This window comes from Carassius auratus, chromosome 45 (genome assembly GCF_003368295.1).
Source record: "Carassius auratus strain Wakin chromosome 45, ASM336829v1, whole genome shotgun sequence".
In the NCBI taxonomy this organism is placed as follows: domain Eukaryota; kingdom Metazoa; phylum Chordata; class Actinopteri; order Cypriniformes; family Cyprinidae; genus Carassius; species Carassius auratus.
In genome coordinates, this window is record NC_039287.1 from 6300081 (window position 1) to 6321934 (window position 21854).

Sequence of the window (21854 nt, forward strand, 5' to 3'; positions counted from 1 at the left end):
CTTATTAACTTTGGTTAATAAAAGTTAATGAAAATTTTAACATTAAGATTAATGAGAAATCAATAATTTTGTAGTATTTTGTACGTTAACTAGTTAACTACAGTTAATAAATGGGACCTTACTGTAAAGTGTTACAAACAAATTACTTCTTGTAACAAAATGTGGGCTGAACAAGAATATTTTGTCAATAAATCTGTTCAGCTGTACTTGTGCACCAAGTTCACATCAATGATATAATATACTTTGGACTTAAAGGGATAGTTCACCCAAGTATAACATTTTGTTTAAAAATTACTCTTACTCTTACTACTTACTCTTTGTCAGGCCATTCAAAATGTTGTTGAGTTTGTTACTTCATCGGGACTGATTTGCAGAATTTTAGCGCTACATCACTACAACACTTGCTCACCAGTGGATCTTCTGCAGTAAATGGGTGCCGTCAGAATGAGAGTCCAAACAGCTGATAAAAACCCCACAATAATTCACAAGTAATCCATAATGCTCCATAACACCATAACACAGTCCATCAATTAATGGTTGGTTAAGTGAAAAGCTGCATGTTTGCGAGGAAAGAAACAAAAACAAATTCATCATTAAGGCATTTTAACTTTAAATCATTGCTTCTGGCCCAAAGAATAAGCCCATAATCAATAATAAATAAATAAATAATAAATGTCCACCCCCTAATTCTCTCACATCAAATTCCACAGAAATATTTGTTAAGAACCTGATTTTGCATGAAATCTCTGCTTAATCTGTGCATATTTCCCCTCCTGATTCAGACAAGACAAATGTTCACTGGAGAAAAAACAGTAATACGGACAGACGATGCGTATTTTAGACAGAAACAATGGTTTGAAGTTAAAAAACATATTAATGATGGGTTTGTTTCTTACTCAGCTTGAGGTGGATTGAGTCATGTGGATTATTATGTTTTTATCAGATGTTTGGACTTTCATTCTGACGGCACCCATTCACTGCAAGAGGATCCACTGGTGAGCAAGTGATGTAATGCTAAATTTCTTCAAGTCTGTTCCCATGAAGAAACAAACTGATCTGCATCTTGGATGGCCTAAGGGTGAGGAAATGGTCAGCAACTTTTCATTTTATGGTGAACTATTCCTTTAAGGGAAACAAAATCTAAATTTGATTCAATTTATAATCTGTAATCTTTTTAAATGACCTTTTAACTTGCAATAAATTACTGGCAACCTCATGTGGGCCACAGCATTAATATAATATATATTCAGTTAGTAGCATTTGAATCTGCACAGGCAAAATGTTAGGGTTGTGTGAGAAGATCAAATTATGTTTCAGCATAAAAAGATGATGGCGAGCATGTGTTTGTGCATATGTGTGCTGTATGAATGTGAATGTGGGGCTGAGGGTCCCTGGGAATAAAAGCTGAATCATATTGTGTGTGTGTGTGTGTGTGTGTGTGTGCAGTGATGGGCATCTCAGTTAACCGCACCAGTGAATCTAATGATGGGATAATCACATACACACAAAGAGCCATCCATCCTCAAGCTCATACAAATGACTTAGTAAAAGATTTATTAGGTTTTAGCCCGTTCATCTATAAATATATTGACAATATCTGCGATTTTCGAATAACACATTTAAAGAGATTAATAAATGAGAGTGAAGGAGGAGGGCACTATAAGATTTCAAATGCAATGTAGTCAGTGTACCAAAGAAACTGGGGAAGGCCATGGTCATTAAACAGTTAAAGAGATCTGCTAATGAGACAGCAAGAGAAATCTCTCACCTGCTTGTGCCCTCGAGCAAGGCACATCTCAGGTAGCTCCACTGGAACTGTCCATTCAATTACTGAACTCAAGGTTGCTTTGGATGACAAGCATCTGCTAAATAACTAGGAAGACACAAGAGAGACAGAAATAGACTGTGTTTGACCGTCTCCCTCTCCCACAGAGCACCGTCTGCACTTCCTGTAACATCCACTGCAGCCTCCTTCAGTCTGTCTGTGCTATCTCTCTGTGGAGCTGAAGGGAGGTTGGTGGTTCTTCATCTTTATGTTTGTTAGGCAGACAGCCTGTAGGCAACCAACTAGTGCCTACTTCACTTTACTTCCCTTGATTATCTTAGCTGACTTTTATGTTTGTTTCCTCTACTCATTCTTCTTTCTTCTTCTCTCCCGTCTCCTCTTTCATTCTGTGATATAGGAGGTTTTCAGCTGCCCATCGTAACATGTAATATGTATGTTTAGACATTATCTGAAAGCTTTCCTCATCAAGCTTTCTATTGATGGATGGTTTATCAGGATCAGACACTATTTGGCCGAGATACGACTATTTGAAAATCTGGAATCTGAGGGTGCAAAAACATCTAAATACTGAGAAAATCCAACGCTATCTCATGACCAATTCGTACGTATTTTACGATGTGGCTTATTCGTACGAGTTTGTACGACCTCACTCGTACGGTTTTACACGACCCCAGTGACGGTTAGGTTTAGGGGCGGGGTTAGGTGTAGGTCATTAGTACCAATTCATACGAATTGTGCAACTCGTAAAATACGTACGATTTGGCAACAATCGTATGAATTTGTACGAGTGTGGTCGTACGAATTCGTACGAATAAGCCACCTTGTGAAAAATGTACGAATTGCCGTGAGATCGGGTTGGAAAATCACCTTTGAAGTTTTTATGTATTTATGGTAGGAAATTTACAAATTATCTTCATGGAACATGAACTTTACTTAATATCCTAAAGATTTTTTTGGCATTAAAGAAAACTTGATAATTTTGACCTACACAATGTTTTTTTGGCTATTGCTAAAAATATACCCCAGCGACTTAAGACTGGTTTTGTGTTCCAGGGTCACATATTACATTTAGGATCACTATGACGTGGTAAAAGAGTACTGGTATATAAAACAATAAAAGTAGAAATATTATTTAATATAAGTTGTTAGAAATGTAATCTTTGTTTTCTTTATGGTATGTAAATCATTTTTAAAATAACTTTCAAGAAAGTTGTATGTGGTGTAATTAAAACATTAAAAAGTAACATATTTTCTTTATTTAATTCGGATGTTAATTATTACTTTCAAGGTACCTCTTTATAAATATCATGAATTACTTATTCACAAATATCAATGTGTTTTTGAGGAGCCACATCACATGACATTTTTCAACCTGAACTAACCTTGACTCATCATTAAAGTCAAATGATCTTATATTTTAAGAGATTTATTGACCTGGACAAACATTTCCTGTAGGTGGCATCACATGACATTTTCAAATAGTTTTTCATATATTAATAATTGTTTATGTTTATTTTTATAATATGTTTATATATTTATATATTTTTTACAGTGAAAGGTGCCAACTTTCTTAATAAATGTTCTTTTCAATAATTTAATTCTTTTAATGAAGTTTTTATGATTCGTTATTTTCAGAAATTACATTACTCATGATGTATTTTCAGGTGTTTTCAAATCATTGTAGATGAATCGCTTTTTTTAAATGTATTTTTGGTAATACAGCAAGTTTCCATTTGTAAATATTAGTTAACTGCATTAAAAAGACATGCAGCTCACAATTGATTCCAGTTGAATCTGACATTACCATGTTGGCAAGCTCACAATACAAAACTCCAGTGAGCATAAAAACAAGCTGTTACACGTTATACAAATCGCACAATGAAGGGGAAATCCAATAAACTTTAATGATAAATCCACAGAGCAAATAGCAGGAGAAATACAGGAGCAGATGCAGCACACATAAAACATACAAATAAACAGAAAAGGACTGAACAGAACAGGGAGTATTACGAAGAGATTAATGAATAAATTAAACTTTCTCATTTTCAACAAGTTGTATATTCTGAAAAAAGCTGAGCAGGAATATATACATTGCAAAATGAACTGAATACGTCATTATGAAACCAATAGCATTGTCAGGATCTCATTTTATGCATTCTGACTGCTAACTTTTACACTTTAAGTGATTACTTCTCTCAATGTCTCCAGGTCCTCTTCTCTGCAGGCTGGTGTTCAGGAGTTTATCAGCAATGGAGAGAAAAGGGCTGAACACTCCTCTGAGACGCTCTGCCTGCCGGACCTCAAACGGCAGCCGGTCATCTCTCTAACCACTACAAGCACAAACACAGAAAGAGAGGAGAGCAAGGAGAGAGAGATGGATGGGCCCACATGGAGGTAGGGGAGGTATTGAACGACAAAGAAAAAGACCGCCAGAAAGAGAGGGAATGGATGCTGTTAAGGGAACAAGACAAAGATAATGAAAGAGGAGCTGAGATAACTGAGAATAGGTGTCCATCTTCTTCTGTTTCTATCCCCTCTGAGATGCTGGCTCCGGATGGACATTTAAGAACAGTTCACACGTTACCAAACTTTGCCCATGCACTGGCCGAAGCCCGAAAAGCAAGATACATCAGACACAGAGGGCAACCGCTGTGTGAGCGAGAACTCACCATACGAGAGATATTTGCTCGGGATTCAAGAGCTCCTGCTCACTGAGACACTAAAACAGTGGTTCTTGACTGGTTTTGCATCAGGTCCGGATTTTCCATTAGACAGTAAGTTGCCATCAAACACAGTGCCCAAAGTTTTATGTACTGTGCTGTGTAAAAATGTATTGAAAAATTGAAACAAGTTGTATTTTTGGAGCACTCACACCATGTTGTAATTACCATAATTACTAGATAACCACCTGTCCTGGATGTTCTTCTCAGAGCTGTTCACATCCTCAGACTTCAAGCCCGAAGACTACTTCAGTTTTGACGCAAACGCTTACCATATTCATACAGCCGAATTTAAAGCCTTTCAATGTATACTTTGTGTTGAGGAAGAGTGATATGTGCGAACTGAGCAAACAGAATACATCTAAAAATGTAAAAATCTAATGTTTATCAGAAAAGAAAAAAAAAGTGAAGTGACATTCAGCCAAGTATGGTGACCCACACTCAGAATTTGTGCTCTGCATTTAACCCATCCGAAATGCACACACACAGAGCAGTGAACACACACACTGTGAGCACACACCCGGAGCAGTGGGCAGCCATTTATGCTGCGGCGCCCGGGGAGCAGTTGGGGGTTCAGTGCCTTGCTCAAGGGCACCTAAGTCGTGGTATTGAAGGTGGAGAGAGAGCTGTTCATGCACTCCCCCCACCCACAATTCCGTCCGGCCCGAGACTAGAACCCACAACCCTTCGATTGGGAGTCCAACCCTCTAACCATTAGGCCACGACTTCCCCCAAGGTCGTTAACTAAGCATTACATTTTGTTCACTAAGCAAAATGTAGGTTAACTAAGCATTACATTTTGTTCACATCCATTACTGTGTAGTGGAGCTTTCCCTTTGAAAGTTGTCCATGGCTTGTAGTATTTTGAAAATCTCATGAAATTATACATACTGAGCAGAATCTCACCTGATGTGGGCATGAATGTAGGGTCCTTAAACTTATGTTTCGTCACACAAACAAAAATATTACACCACTGAGCATCATAACTTATATTTTGAATTGTTAATAGACACATTTGAGGAAGCTCTTACAGACAAGCAGAGTTAGTAATTGTAGGAATGATTGGTTCAGTGGACTGTGCACTAGTTTAGGATGGTTGAGGCCTGTTGGCTCAGGGCAGGGGGACCCAGGTTCAAGACTGATTGGAATCATGTCCTGATTTTATTATCCCACTGTTGTTCCTGCGTACACTGCACCCTTCTAAAAACAAAGAAAAACTTTCTACATGCTTTTCTATTTCATGCATATCTCAGAAAAATGCCATTGAGGCACTGACCCACCAAATCACACAAGGACTAACAGTGCAGAAATCACTGTATTACTACTTAATTGTTTGATAAGCACATACAATTGCAATGTAAATATGTTTTTTATGAGACATTTTTGTGAGTATGGATGATGTGGGAACAAGAAGTTCAGTTAACAATCGGCGCGAAACCAGTGCTTGAGCAGGCGCCATTATTCACGGAGATAGTCTCGGTCAGAATTTCATTTTAAAGTCGGATTTAGGATTTTGAGAATGGTTCTTACGCTTTCTTTGTAAATTATTTTTTTGTTTAATGTAACAAACTGTAACGTTTTCTTAGTTGCTGTCTGGCTTGTTTGGCAAATGAATGTCGGAGCCGTCGCATTCAACACTTTTAGCATACCGTCACATCTTAAAGGGGGGTACAGTGGTGTTTCATGTATTCAAAGTTGTTCACAGTGTTAAAGAGATGGATTCTCATGTTAAACATGTCCAAAGTTTAAAAAAATAATTTAGAAGAATGACTGAGAATTTTTGTGCCGAAAATCTTACTTCCAGGTTGGTACAAGTTTCGGCTGTTTTTTTTTTCGATCATGGATCTAATGACATAGACGATGGTGGAACTCCTTATATGAGCATTTCTCTCATATAAGTGCGCCCGCACACACACATTGACCAGAGGAGAGCGAGACCGCGCACATCAACACGCTTCATCGGGAAATCATCGGCAGCTGCATAGGATTTGTTTGAGAATGTCTCCAAATAACTGCGTTTTTGGATGTGAGGGAAAGTTTACCGTGTTTACTGTTGTTGTTTATACCGTTTATTGTTGTTGATGCAGTGTAACGTGTTTGTTGATGATCGTGTCATAAAGCATCCGGCATATTAACCTTAACATTACTGAGGTGATATTGCGATATTAAGCAGCTGTGATAACGTTAAATCTGAAGTGCACTACAACTGTGTTTAGAGCGCTTTGTGACTTCAACAGGAGCTGGCAGAATAATTGTCAAGAAAAGAAGACACCATTAACGTTACGACTTTTTATTTAAAAGATATTATACGACTAGTGAAGATCTGACATCACGGAGTTCTTACAGGATAACAAACCTTTTATGCCAAACAAGGTAGGTTTAGACATTTTATCAGCTTGTTTATGTTAAACACACACACACACACACACACACGATTAGTTAATTCTGGGACAGTAGTTCATGACATTCAAGGTGTTTCTGTTAAGGTTTTCTTTTCTAATGGCAGGTCATAATTGCTGCTGCATCCCAAGCACCCCAATTTTTTTTGTGTGCGTACCTCTGCAGATAAGACACATTAATGTTTCCTTTAAGGTTGTCACTAGGTTTGCCTTATGTGCTGATCCCTGTGTATTGGAAACAATCTCCTGAATCTGTCTGGAAACATTTTCCAAGCCATGAGGGGCCTCCAACAGATATTTTGAAGTAAGGAGGGATAAGTGAAAATTATTTATGTGGTAATATATATTTTTATTTAGTTGCAGAGATGCTGATCCCTCTGTTTTTCAGAACTTCAAATTGCAAATCTAGGAGCTGTTGTCAGACGACTGGAGCGGCTCAAATGGAGAGCCCTGAGGGCTATAGACAAGGCACAATTGGCACAGTATGAGGGCAAGGTAGATTCAGTCTCCAAGCTTCCCTCAGGAACTTAATGACCAGTCATGAGAGAATGATTTGCCATGATAGCTGCTACATACACTTATAGCGTGGAGGGGGTGCACCCCTTATCCAACTCATGGGGTCACATTTGCAAGCTTCAAATTCCAATAAACAAAGGCTAATAAAATGTTTTGTATCCATATCTGATTCCTCAAGAGTGGGGCCACCAGGAGGATTGAGCATTCCCATCTGTCTCAGAGGGGGAAGAGCAGTGTCTATGCATGTAAAAGTGCATGGGGCCAGAGACAATCCGAATGGCAGGACTGTGTATTGAATGGCTCTGAGCCGGCCATCTTTGGAAGTAGCAGCTATAAAAGCCTGACTCACTGTTTGTGGGTCCACTAACACAACGGTAGTTTTCTTGGGTGCGCTGAACAAAGCCAGCTAGATTAGAGCTTCCATTGCTTAGTGTTGAATGGAGGGATGGAGAGTGAGCACGTACTTTCTTTGAGGGACTTTTGGCCTCAGTGAGAACTGACCCTCCCCTCTTCCTTCTGAGGCTTCTGAGGCTCATTGTCCAGCGTCACTCTGATGCATCACTTCGGAAACAGGTAGCGTTTCGCCATCTGAAGCCTGTGTTCAGGTTTTGGCTGGGGCTGAAGCGGTGCCGGTTTTGCAGGCTGCTGAGTGGATGGGGTCTTTAGGCAACTTGAACCCAGCCACAGCAATGTAGCGCTTTGGCAAGAAGTGATGCACATCTGTCCTGCTGTAAATCACTCAGCGAACCCCTCCATGGCAGGGCCCAAAAATCCATTGGGTGAGACTAGCAAGTCGAGGTAAGCAACCTTGTCAGCGTCCCTGATCAAAGCCTGCTGTATCCTCTCTATTCAGCACCTTTAACAGTGGTGAGAGTGGTAGAAGTAGAGGAATTAACAAGAGCCGAGTAGGGGATGTGCCACAGTTCTTTGTGAACTGCTGGCAGGAACAGAGCAGGCCGTCCCTTTAGGTACCACTCATCAAGGAGGCCATGGGTGGTGTTCCCTGCACGCGGCACACTCGCAGCGTGACATCTGAATCAATGTCGCTAGAAATTTGCCAGATGGGAACAAAAAAAGCTTCTCGCGTCTTCCTCTTCTGGGGCTCCTTCAGTGAGCATGGAAATGGAATGCTAGACAATTGAAATTGCATAAAAAAAAATCTTGGAAATATTAATAGAAGAAATTCACACACACACACACACGCACACACACACACACACACACACACACACACACACACACACACACACACACATAGAAGGTTTCCAAAGGTAAAGGAAAATGGAAAACTGTTATGGAAAGTCCTTCATATATTTATAACATTATACATTTATATACTTATAATTAATGTGTTTATAATTTAAATATAACATTAAATAATACATAATACTATGATTACAATTACCTAAAGTATTTTATGCATCATGGTAGTATTAGTTATCCATTGTTCCCTTAATGCTGGGTTCTGTTGGCAGTAGACAATGTAATTGTTTTACCTGTAAAATTTCCTTGATGTGACCGTATACACATTACAAGTATGTTTATTGGAATGTAATATCCCATGTGAAAAGTTTAGCCATAGTCATGCCATAAGAGAAATTACTTATTATTTAATGTAGCATCATTTTTCCCTGCTATCTGTGAATGCATCACAACAGACATGTCACCCATATTTGGGTCACAGCCCACCATTTAGAAGCACAACCATAGCTGCAGCTTCAGTTTCTCTCTTCTTTCGTCTGGTTAGGTATAGTGGAAGTGCTGATGTGTCGTGAAAGGGCGAGGAACTCTCTTGGTGGGTCATGTGTTTGTGGGTCAGGTGAGTGTGCAGAAAACCCCCCGTCCTACAGCATCAAGCTCAAACATGCAGGAAGCAGAAAACCTAATCCATGAACTTTCTATCTGCCCTCTTTTCTGATTTTTGTCATAATCATGTAGCCCTATACTGGTGTGTTAAATTTCCACCACTTGTCATAAGGAATCATTCTTTTTGTGCTCTTTAGAGATAACAGATTCATGTAAATAAATAATAAATATGTTTTGAAGAATGCATGGTATGACTGTGTGTATAGTCTTAAACTGTTCAACATGCAACCAATCGCTGGAATGTTTATATATATATATATATATATAGATGTAATTCACTTGAGCAACCGATGGTCCATTTTCTTCTTTCTGTTTCCACAAAGTAGTACAAGAACTCTTTTTTTAAACACTTTTATTTGATCAGTTTATCAAAAGAAAGTCAAAAGTGTGTCAGGCCTTAAATAACAGTGCACAAAGACAAAAATAAATTGGGCATATCTCTCCCAGAATTCTGCCTTAAATCAATATTTCCTGTTTTTATCTCTCTCTGTCTATATATGCATCAATATCTGTCTCTCTCTGAGAGAGCTGGTGTTCATGTGGTGGTCTTCAGGAGTTTGATACAGGTTTTGTGCACGTTTGTAAAGGATTCTGTCACATAAAACTACAGTAAAGACAGCATTGACAATGTACTTTAAAGATGATGTCATTTTTTAATGCAAATGTCTTAAATAGTCTTTTTTTTGTGTCAACAGGGGCAGATCTTAAGGAGAGAGCTCAGATGAGTAACCCTGAGGCAGAGCTGTTTGTACATGGCCTACGATCACTAATGAATGACATCGGCGAGACACAAGGATGGATTTTTCCGTGAATATTGCAAACTGATTATAATCCTGCTCAGAAAGTGATGATAACTCTGAATTCTGAGAGTGTTGCCCTGAAAAGGTAATTGTTTCCCAGCTGCAAATGCGATTATGGCTGGAGGTGAGAATGATTGCATATGCATAATAATAAACTCACAGTAGGTGAATTTTCTCTGTGCCCTCAATTTTTGTGTAAATTTGCAAAATGCTACTGTTTTGCAAGCAGAAGGTTGATAAATACCTTCTCTATACAATTTTCTACTAGCATTTATGAGTGTCTATACACAATGGAAGTGAAATGCTTCTAGTTTTAAACATTATATATATATATATATATATATACAGTATACAGTATATGGTATTTGGCATTTTCTTCAGTTTCATTAAAATTCATTTATCAAAACTTATTTTAATAACCCAAAACATATGTATCTCTGGGCCGCAAATCCATGCAATCCAGTCACAATCCAGTTTTAAATTCCGTAAAAGTTGCATCACCCAGGAAGTGACATCATTTGGACCCTTTCTACAACATGACAGGAAGACAAGTACTCAGTTTTAGTTACTCAGTTTTTACACGGATGATTTTATGACGCCATTTGACAAACTTAAAAGAAGTTTTCAACATATATAATAATAAAAGAAATGTTTCTTGAGCACCAATATCAGTGTCTTCAATGATTTCTGAAGGATCATGTGACACTGAAGACTGGAGGAATGATGAGGAAAATTCAGCTTTGCCATCACAGGAATAAATTACATTTTATAACGTGTTAAAATAGAAAACAGTTATTTTGAATATTATTATTACTTGAGATGCAAAATGACATTTTCTGAGAAGCTTCATGTGTAAAATCTCCCATTAATGTGATCTATGAGCTGTCTGATCCGTGTGTGTGTGTCCATTATGTGCCCATGCCAACCATCGCAGCAGTGGACGGCTTTGCTCTCAGGGGCGGTGTGGAATTGGCTCTAGCGTGTGACCTTCGCGCAGCAGGTGAGGGGCTGCTTTGACCCTCTGGGGTAAGATCACGACAGGTATCACAACTGTGGGTGTGGGTTTGCGTGATTTGTAGTCATTCTGTCTGGCATGGATTGGGGAATCTCTGCGGTCACAGCATGCAGAGGCTGGGTCCTTTAACTGACCTTTTTCTGTGCGTGCGTGTGTGTGTGTGTGTGTGTGTGTGTGTGTGTGTGTGTGTTTTGCAGCACATTCTGCGCAGATGGGCCTGATTGAAACCACGCGAGGATTACTCCCAGGGGCTGGTGAGAAAAATGAATGAATAGATAAAGCACTGAAATAAGACAAACAGACAGCTAGATGGCAGTCCCATTACAGAAGAAAGACAGACAAACAGGAAGTTAACAGACATAACAGAACTGATAGACTTAACTGCAAGAGTGAAGCAAGAGGCTCTTAGTCTCGCATTAGAGTCTGTAGGACATTTCCTTCAACATTTCCTTCTTCACTGTCTCAGACACGTTCTGTGCCTCTGCTACTGTCTCACTGAATTATTCTCTCTTCTGTTGAGAGCAAACTCCCGAACTGTACACTCTGAAGGTGTCCTGTGAAGTGGGCTCCTAAGGGTACTCGGACATTAGGCGCGCTTCCATTACCCTTCAAATTGCGCGAATTGAAAATACGCCTAATGGAAATGCGTCAATTTGGCCAAAAATGGCAAATGTCACAAAAAAAGTTTTTATGCTCACATGAGGTGGTTTTTCAGGCAATGCGGAAAAGGAATAATTAGCAAAACTGCAATTCGCAATACTTTTTTAAATCAGCATTTATTAAATATTGCCAACGTTTTGCGCAAATCTGTAATGGAAACATGCCTATAGTCTCAGATTGTCATCAGGCCAAAGGGCACTGCACACTGCAAAGAGAACAACTGTATATCACTATAGAGAGGGACATTTACCCATCAGTCATTGCACACCACCGCATTGTGACTGTTACAACACTATTACCATTAACCGTTAAGAAAAATGTGTTTATTCTAATATCTATAAAATATAATGATAATGTTTTTGGGGAATTCCTTTTTTGTGTGCTCAACAAGGCTGTATTTATTTGATCAACAATACTATAAAATACTGTAAAAACGGCAATAAATACTAGTAATATAAAAAAATAACTTTTTCTCTTTGAATATGTTTCAAATGTAATTGTATTTCTGTGAGCGCAGTCATAGGAGAGCAGCATTTATTTTAAATATAAATCTTTTGTAACATTATAAATACCTTAATGGTTAGTTTTGGATAATTTTATGCTACCTTGCTAAAAAAAATTATATTTGCCATACACACACACACATACATATAATGTATTTATAATAATGGATATATATATATATATATATATATAATTTTGGGATGGTGTATAGGGACCCTGTTTGTTTATGTGTGTGTGTGTGTGGTTTCTCATTATAAGTGTAGCTCATAGATATGATTTTTATGCAGCTATGATTATGTGTACTTGCACGTTTGTATGTTTCAGTGATATTTCAATTGTTTGCATACCAGTACATCTATAGCCACAGGCTTTCATTGTGTACTTGTGCTTTAATCTCATTTGCATCACGTGACACTGTACAGTCACAGACAGGACGACCGGCTGGCCATGAATATGTACACAACAACCTCAAGACACACCTGGATCAAATGTGCCAGTACAGTCTTCCCTCAGGTCCGCTATTGTCCAGAGCACACATTTAACGTGATGAACAACGCAATGGTACAAAAGACACGTGCATAATCGAGGGCATGACCTGAACATGTGTCATATTGTCGTCAGTATGTGACATGGCATGCGGATTTGTGGAACTGGAATGTTCTCTACTGTACTAAATTGTCACGTAAAAACGAGAACTTCCTGCTTTTCCGGTTTCCCCCATGATTGCCAAGTCATTATTTGAAATCAAAATGAAGACGACCTATTTCGGTAAGTGTGGGAACGTGCAGATTTTACAGTCGCGGTAAAGTAAGTAAACAGATATAACAAACATTATTTGAAGACTTTCACTATGATTTAAGAAATTAATACTTCTTTTCAGCAAGGATGCATTTATATGATTGACAGTAAAGATATTTACATTGATACAAATTATTGCTGTTTTCAATAAATGCTCTTATTTTGAACTTTTTATTAATCAGAGAATCTTGAGGAAAGGCATTAAATAATGATTTCTTAAGAAATCATGACACTAAAGACTGGAATAATGATGCTGAAATCTAAGCTGTACATCACAGGAATAGATGACATTTTAAAATCAACAATAATAATAATTAAAAATAATATTTATTATTTAAATAATTTAATGAACGCAAGAAATACACAATCAATTTTATTATTTTACTTTTTTTAACAATATAATTTTACAATATAACTGTATTTTTGATCAAATAAAAGGTATTATTTGTACTAAAGAAGTATTATTTTAAAATAATGAATTATAATTAAACTGCTTTTGTACTTCTTGCCAACATTCCTTTTAATGTTGTTCATAAATGCTGCTAAATATAATATATAACAGGTGGAAATATCATCAATATCATTTTGGCCATCCAGCAAATACCCTAGTAACAACAGAAAATGAAAAAGTGTTTTGAAGAGATTTATTTCTGTTTTCCTCTCTCCTCAGGCCCTGACTGGCGTGCGAATGGCTAAAGTAGTCATGAATCGAGGAGCTGAGGGGGACATCTCTTCAGGAATGGCCGTTGAGGGAACCTGTTACGCCAGGGTGAGTGTTATACATAAACCTTACCAATAAAAACATCCGCACAATTTCATTTTGTATGCTTGGTTTTGACTGTGAATGTTTTGATGTTTCTCAGCTCATTCCTCCACGGTAAAGACAAGAGGGTGGCTGCGTTGATAGAAAAGAGGCCTTGTGAAAGTCTGAATCCACATGGTACTACTGCAGACTTTGAACATGTTGTACTTGCGTTACGACATTGTACCCAGAGTTGGGTTTTAATTTCCTTTGAAATCTGAGCTTTGTAAATGCCTAAAAATGACTACCACAAATCATTTCAAAAGGACCGTATCACGTTCTTGTTTTTTTTTATTCTATACAAAATGTTTCTTGATAAACAATTTTCTCTAATTTATAAAAATACAGAAAATGAAATACTTTTTAAAAAGCAATTAAAATGAAATGTTAGAAATAAAAAGAAACAATGTTCAAATTTTGAGCTAGGATATTCGTCAAGTTTAACACTTTAAAATGAATGTATTAATAAAGATCAACAGCAGACCGAAGCAGCAGGGGTTTTCTTCTTTATTACCCAAACATCATTTCCATAAATGTGAATCTGAGCAGCAGTATGACACTAGTTTGCTCTTGTTTTGCTGCTCAAGCCACATTCTGAGTGAGGAAGTGGACAGTAGAGTGCATGACACAAGAGCACATTTGCTGGAGCATCTATCTCATCATATAAAACATGGCCAAGTTACGAAGGGAAAACCGAATCCATGCTGGAAAAAAGAAGCATACACATCCATGGAAATGAAACATTTATATACAAAAAAAAAGCTTCTTTAGATCATTGGAACAAATGGAGTATATATATATATATATATATATATTATTTTTTTATTGCAATTTCAAACAAGACAAGTTGAACCTGCTGCAGCTTCATTGGTGTTAAGTTAAATCAAACTTAAAGTTCAATGCAAGTACGTTTCGCAAAAAGGCAAATCCAGTGACTTTTGGCAAATCACCAGTGCTCCAAAGATGCCACGATCAAAACAAAGTTCTTCTCTTGACTTTTTTACAAGTTGCTGTTTATCCGCATCCATTTGTAACGTCTACGTTCGAGATTTCCCAGCGTGGTTTATGAGGCAACAATCCATTTATTGACATATTCCCACAAAGGCAAAAGCTCAGATTTTATTCATCTCCATCAGTTTACTTTACTTCTGAAGAGCTCCGGCTTCTTGAGGAATCTTTCCTCTGAGCCGACACGTTCAGTCCACTTAGTACCATTTTTTTTTTTTAAACAAACTCAAATCTGGATCTTATGGAAGCCCATTTCCACCACTAAATAAAAAATAAAGCAAGGTAATTCTGGCTTTCCCCCCCCCATCAAAGTCAAAATTGTTATAAAGTCACAATATCGTGATATAAACTCGCAATCCTGAGAGAAAAAAAAGACAGTAAAAAGTCGCAATTATCTTTTTTAATTTTTTATCCAGTGGTGGTAACGGGCTTCCGTAGGATCATAATACTTTGCATGCAACACAACATCATAAACATTGTCATCTGCCCCCTTTTTTATTCAGTCTATAAAAATATATTTCATCACTAAAGCTCTGGTGCTGTCGTTTGTACACACAGATCACACACTTTTCTCTCTCTCTCTCTCTCTCTCACACATGCAGTTTAACACATTCCACACTGAAAGTTACTAAACGGTTCATGTGTTTCCATGAAACACAACTTTATCCATTGTGTCTTTATATTATTGCATTTTATGCCCAACATGAACAGAAATTTGTCAAATAAATGAAATTCCCTAAGGATTTGCTTCCAAAATCCGAATATGCATACACAATCTGATGCACATGCTCTTAATAGACACATGCACACACAAATTAACTCTCACAGACGTCCAACATTTGAACATAAACACTCTCTGAGCTGCTGCCCGTCTAAATAAACATTTCCTCAGATCACGGAGACTTTATTTCTTATGTCAAATAAATAACGGATTCCGTCGTGTGCAAACATATGCAAGGTAACTCATCCCACGTTCCTCCTAACAGAAGAGCAGCAGAGCCTCGTTGTCATACGGATGGGCACGAGTGAACACATACACACACAAAAAGCTTCCGGAGGCCACCGAGCTCGTCATGGAACATTTTCCTCTGGAGAACAAAGAGAAAAATGGAATAAAATTGAAAAGAAACAGTTGGGTCATTTGAAAACCATTTAACTTTGGTTCTTCTGTGGACACGTACCCTTATGTGTGTGTGCTGTGGGCGGTCCTGTGTATCCTGTGCGCGCTCGGTGGTGATGTAAACTGTCAAGGATGCTCTCAACCAATCGGAGCACGTCGCCGTGGGTTTTGGGATGTGACCTCACGACCTCTAGATGCTGCAGTCCTCCCTCCTCCAGTAACATGCTGCAGTACCGGCCCGCTGCATTCATGAAGGCAGAAAGAGAAAGGAAAATGAACACAGAAAGTCTCTGGGCTCAGGAGCGTTGGGTTTCTGGTGCAGATCTCACCATTTTTGCTGCAGACGTGCTGCATGGCCCATGCGGCCCACAGCTGGACTCCTGGGGCCTGGAAGCACTCCAGTAAAGGGAAGAATGGGTTGAACGACCTGAAACAGACATACAGAGGTGTACACTAAACACTTGATCGCTTTATAATACTAGACATCATTTTCATTCTAGTGCATAGTGGAATAGAGTTTGAAAGGGGCCTGCACAAGCATTAAACTGAAGCCTGAATCCTCTTAAAAGCGTGACCGGACTGAACGTTAGCGTCATGTCAAGTGTTACTGTTAATTAAACCTTTGTATTTTTATTTTAATCTAAATAAAACACAAATAATAGATGAAAAACATAAATGAAAATTAGAAATGTTGCTTTGGCAAAAAAATAAAATAAAAAATAAATAAGTGTAATAACAGGAAAAAAAAATAACAGAAAATAAAACTAAATAGAAATAATAATAATTATAAAATAAATAAAAAAGGGGGAAAAAGGCTCAAGACAATTTTAAATTCAGTTTAAGAAACTAAATTTAAATTAGGAAATGAAGAAGAAAACTGAACATCATTGTTCATAATTCAAATACAGAAATAATTAAAATATTATTAAATACTGTAATAGTATATTAAAAATACAAAAATGGCATTGCTCAAGACAGCCAGTTCTGTCAAAGTTTTAGTATTGGATGAACAAAATTATTGTAACCTTGTTGACATTTTTTTTAATGGACATTTTATGCATTTTACAAACAGCATATATAAAAAAAATTAACTTAAATAAAATGTATGCATTTAGCAGACGCTTTTATCCAAAATGATTTGCAGTGCATTCAGGCTAACAGTTTTTACCTAACATGTGTTCCCTGGGAATCGAACCCACAACCTTGCGCTGCTAACGCAATGCTCTATCAGTTGAACCACAGGAACACAATATTAAATATAATTTAATTTATTTAACATATTACATATAAATATGTTAACAATATTAAATGTTTATTCAATGCTCACTGATTAATAATACAAATCAGGACCTCAAATTTTATTTAGACACTTAATCGCACAGTAAGTAGTAACAAGATTTTTTTAATTTTTTGTACATTTAAGTACGTTATAAAAAATAATAATAATAGTATTGTTTTATTCAATCCATTCCTGTGATACACCTAACATTTACTGAATTTTTAACTTTATGCTCTAAGAAATACCTTAAAAAACCTGGCAATCTCTGTTGAGTAGCAGATGCCTTTAGTACTCGACACGGTCCATGCTTCACATTCAGTGACGCATGTTTTTCACGATGTGGGTTTGTCATCTCTCACCTGTACGCTACCATCTCACATTCTGGCGTCGGCCACTTCAGAATCGCAGAATGCTGCGAGAGACACATAATGATTAAACCATTTACACAGGCCTCAATAATACTCAAACAAATAACCAGTTTGTGCAAGCACACACCAGTTGCTCCAGCAGCGTGGTCCTGAGTGACAGCTCGAGGGTCCACACCTTCTCGCCCCGTGAGGTGAGGTGGGCCAGGATACCCGCGGCGAAATAACTGACCTCCACCTCTGGACTGTTCAGCAGAGAGCGGATGTGATCCAGGAAACTCTGAACCATCAGCTCACCGTGCAACTCCCCAACCTCGGCGATATTATTCTGAATACAAGCGAAACAAAACACACAAAAGATTCAGAACTAGACAAGCTAGAGAAAGGACAACAGCACAGAGGACCACAGCTCCAAAAATACAACTGAATGCAAAATGAAACGGTCTCATTATACTTTCTAACTAAGGGAAGCTATTTGCATAATCCCTCAGCACGGCTTCCTTTGACACGAGAAGGCGTTTTATCAGAGCTGCCCACAGCTCCAGAATCACTCACCTCAATTCAATTTCACCAGAGCAAAACACTGCAATATGTATTTCCCTCTCCAGTGCATATCCAGCACAGAATCACTGGAGGCTCGACACCACAAAAAAGCTCTTATTTCATATGTATGCTTCAAAAAAAAAAATGATATGCATGCACACATGCAACCGTTCAAAAGTTTGGGGATTTTAAAAGAAGTCTTTTATGCTCACCAAGGCTATAAATAATTGGTAAAAAAAAAATCCAGTAATGTTGTGAAATATTATTACAATTTCAAATAAATGTTTTTTTTAAATGTGATTTATTCCTGTGATGTAAAGTGAATTTTCAGCATCATTACTCCAGTCTTTAGTGTCACATGATCCTTCAGAAATCATTGTAATGTGCTGATTTGCTGCTCAAGAAACATTTCTGATTATTATCAATGTTGAAAATGGTTGTGCTGCTTAATATTTTTTGTTGAAAGTGTGATACATTATTTTGTTCATAAATCTTAGAGCAGAATTTATTTGAAATATAATTTTTAAGGAAAGTCTCTGTCAATTTTGGTAAATTTAATGAATCCTGGCTGAATAAAAGTTTAATTTCTTTAAAAAAAAAATATGAAAATAAATAATGATTATGCAATATATATATATATATATATATATATATATATATATATATATATATATATATATATATATATATATATATATATATATATATATATATATATATATATATATATTAGTTATTTATGTGCTACAATAAAAATGCTAAAATTACAACTAATTAAAATAACTTAATTTAAGTTTAGTTTAAATCAGTTTCTGACCCCCCACTGTTCCTTACCAGTAATCCCAGGACCTTCTGCTGAATGGATGATTCTGATGGAAAGGACTGGAAAAACAGAGATATTTTCAGATGAGAACTTCAAAGCAGGTTTAAAAAAAAAAAAATTCAAACAAAGTTCAGTTATGTTCTTCCAAATATTCTTTAAGAAGGTGTGTAAGTGTTTACCTCGAGTACTTTGATGAAGAGCTCTAGTCCCTGGTTCTCTATGAAGTGTCTGCAGGTGGTAGGAGATTCATCCGTGAGGTTCCACAGAGCACTGAGGGTGAACTTCAACGTGGCGTCCACGATACCCTGACACGTTTTCTGCCGCACAATGTGCAGGAGTTGCTGTGATGTGAAGAGTGAGAGAGATAAGAATCACTATTCCTCCAATTCAAGCGTTACAAATGTAAAAAAACAACAACAACATACCTTTACGATAAAAAGCTCAGCTCCTAATTGTGCAGTTTGCTCAGTGGACAACTGTTAAGAAACACACACAAAGAGTCAAGTTAGGTTATGAAGAAAACAAATGTTGGGTTATGAACATTCTTCCTCTTCCTTATGAAACTATTCATTAACTTCAAGTTGTTCCAAACCTGTATGAGACTCTTTATTTGAGTTTGGAAGAACTTGAGGGTGAGTAGATGACAGAATAAGTTTCATTTTTGGGTGAACTGTCCTTTTAAGGGGGAAGTTGTGGCCTAATGGTTTCGAGATTCGGACTTGTAATCCAAAGGTTGTGAGTTCAAGTCTCAGGCCGGCAGGAACTGTAGGTGGGGGAGTGAATGTAGCGCTTTCTCCACCTTCGCTACCACGATTGAGGTGCCCTTGAGCAAAGCACTGAATCCCCAACTATGCCCAATGCTCCGGGTGTGTGTTCATGCTGTGTGTGTGTGTTGACTGCTGTGTGTGTGCACTTTGGATGGGTTAAATGCAGAACACAAATTCAGAGTATGGGTCACCATACTTGGCCACATGTCACTTCACTTTCACATTCTTTCTCATTGAATATGCTGATGTACGCTACAATATCGAAGTAAAACTGGTCGTGGACAAGAGGTCAGGTTTTGGGTGGTTTGCATGACCCTGTTGACCCTCTACCAGAAGCCACAACTACATCTTCCTCCATTTGGTTATCCAAAATCAACCATGCATTCTGATGAAAAAAAGCGCAGCTGTGACGTCACAATCGTACATGGAGCTGCCTGAAGTGTAAATAGGAGTCGACTCCTTCAGTCAGAATTGAGAGGTCGAGTGTCTGTCTGTATAAACTTCTCGTATCCACTTGACGAAGTGGAATGCATTTCAGAACGGTGGCTGGATTCCCCCGAGGGGAAGAGCTGGCTGACGTGACACTTGGAGAATCTGTCACTCTGCATTTCATGATGCATCACTGCGATAGAATGTTCTGAATCTCTTCTGGAAGCCTTCCAGCTTCTGTTTACTCTCTACGGTTAAACATGTTCTCAAGTGCCGACTGCACTTATTTACCTTGGCAGCAAGGATGGAGATAATAGCCACAGCCATCCTCTGCATGTTCTGATCCTCGTGGTTACACAGCCACTGCATGACCAGCTTGGCAGCTTCGAACCTGAACAAACATTATATTTGCTCCACATTAGCCGGTGTGACATTTCAATCTGTCAACAAGGCAACACACTACCAGTATGAACTGAAAGTATATATCCGATAACCTTTTCAAATGTTGTAAACAGTCATGAGTGAGTGTGTAAATTGTAGACTTTTGGTGTATTTACACAACAGAACTACTGAATTCTACATTCTGATTGGCTGATACACTTGCCAAGGGTGAGAACTGTCTGTTTCAAGTTAACATAGTCAACATATTTATCCTTTCAAAATACTTTTCAACTACACTTATATTCAGCAAAGATGCATTAACTTGATCAGAAGTGACTATAATATTACAATTAACATTAGAATCTTAAAAACTATTAGCAGCACAATGAAAGATTTCTGAAGGTTTATGTGACCCTGAAGACTGGAGTAATGATTCAGAAAATTTTGCTTTACATCACAGAAATAAATCACTTTTTAAAATATATTCAAATAGAAAACAGTACATAGTGCAACAGTTCACAATATAACCGTTTTTTACTGTAGTATTGCTTTTTTTATCTAATAAATGCAGCCTGGGTAAGCATAAGACACTTTAACCTCTTATTTTATAATTGTCTTTTCAAAAAGCAAGATATTCAATCACAACAAAAGACCAACAGATGATACCGCTCATGCAAAACTGATGAAAATAACATGCACATTTTTATTTCTTTTTCTAAATTACTATTGATATTACTTCATATTATTAGCGGCTTGACAAAAACTGAAGAGAGTGATTAACACATTTTTAAGCAGAAAATGAAAAGTGTTACCTGTTGAAGGGAACTTCCTGCAAGATTCGATCGCTGCATAGAGACAGCAGGCAGTTCTTCTGCAACTGGGGGAAAAAAAAAACACACAAAAAAAAACTGTTCAAAAGTAAATCATAGCTGGCACCTGTAAAACCTTTTCCTCATTCTTGAAATGACGTATCATCATGGGGAACTGATGATCGTGTACAATGAGAATGTTCTCAGGAAGAACAAATGCTTATTGTGTAAAACAGTACGTGAGTTGAGTGGAGCGGCAACAATTTCTCCTGCACACAAGCATTCAATAATCCCCCTGCTCCTCGCTCCACTGAGCAGAAACCCTGCTCTGCCTTCACTCCATGACGAAACTTGCGGCTAGAGTATTTCTATGCGTTTTGAAATATCTATTATTACTATTATTTTGAACTTCTATTAAATGAAAAATAAATACACTAGAAGAATAATACTAGATATATACTAGA

General features: G+C 37.6%; 1 protein-coding gene across 1 annotated transcript in view; it reads right to left on the minus strand.

Moving 5' to 3' along the window:
* Positions 1-14672: 14672 nt before the first annotated feature.
* The window catches only part of LOC113063037 (protein zyg-11 homolog), a 16792-nt gene continuing 9610 nt past the window's right edge, over positions 14673-21854 (minus strand). Inside the window, exons 7-16 of the mRNA XM_026233169.1 lie at positions 21394-21458; positions 20492-20591; positions 19430-19480; positions 19184-19345; positions 19016-19063; positions 17769-17966; positions 17633-17685; positions 16324-16421; positions 16056-16235; positions 14673-15962 (exon numbers count right to left, since the gene is read on the minus strand). Coding sequence (XP_026088954.1) covers positions 15946-15962; positions 16056-16235; positions 16324-16421; positions 17633-17685; positions 17769-17966; positions 19016-19063; positions 19184-19345; positions 19430-19480; positions 20492-20591; positions 21394-21458 — 972 coding nt within the window. The 3' untranslated portion in view covers positions 14673-15945. The remainder of the gene's footprint in view (positions 15963-16055; positions 16236-16323; positions 16422-17632; positions 17686-17768; positions 17967-19015; positions 19064-19183; positions 19346-19429; positions 19481-20491; positions 20592-21393; positions 21459-21854) is intronic.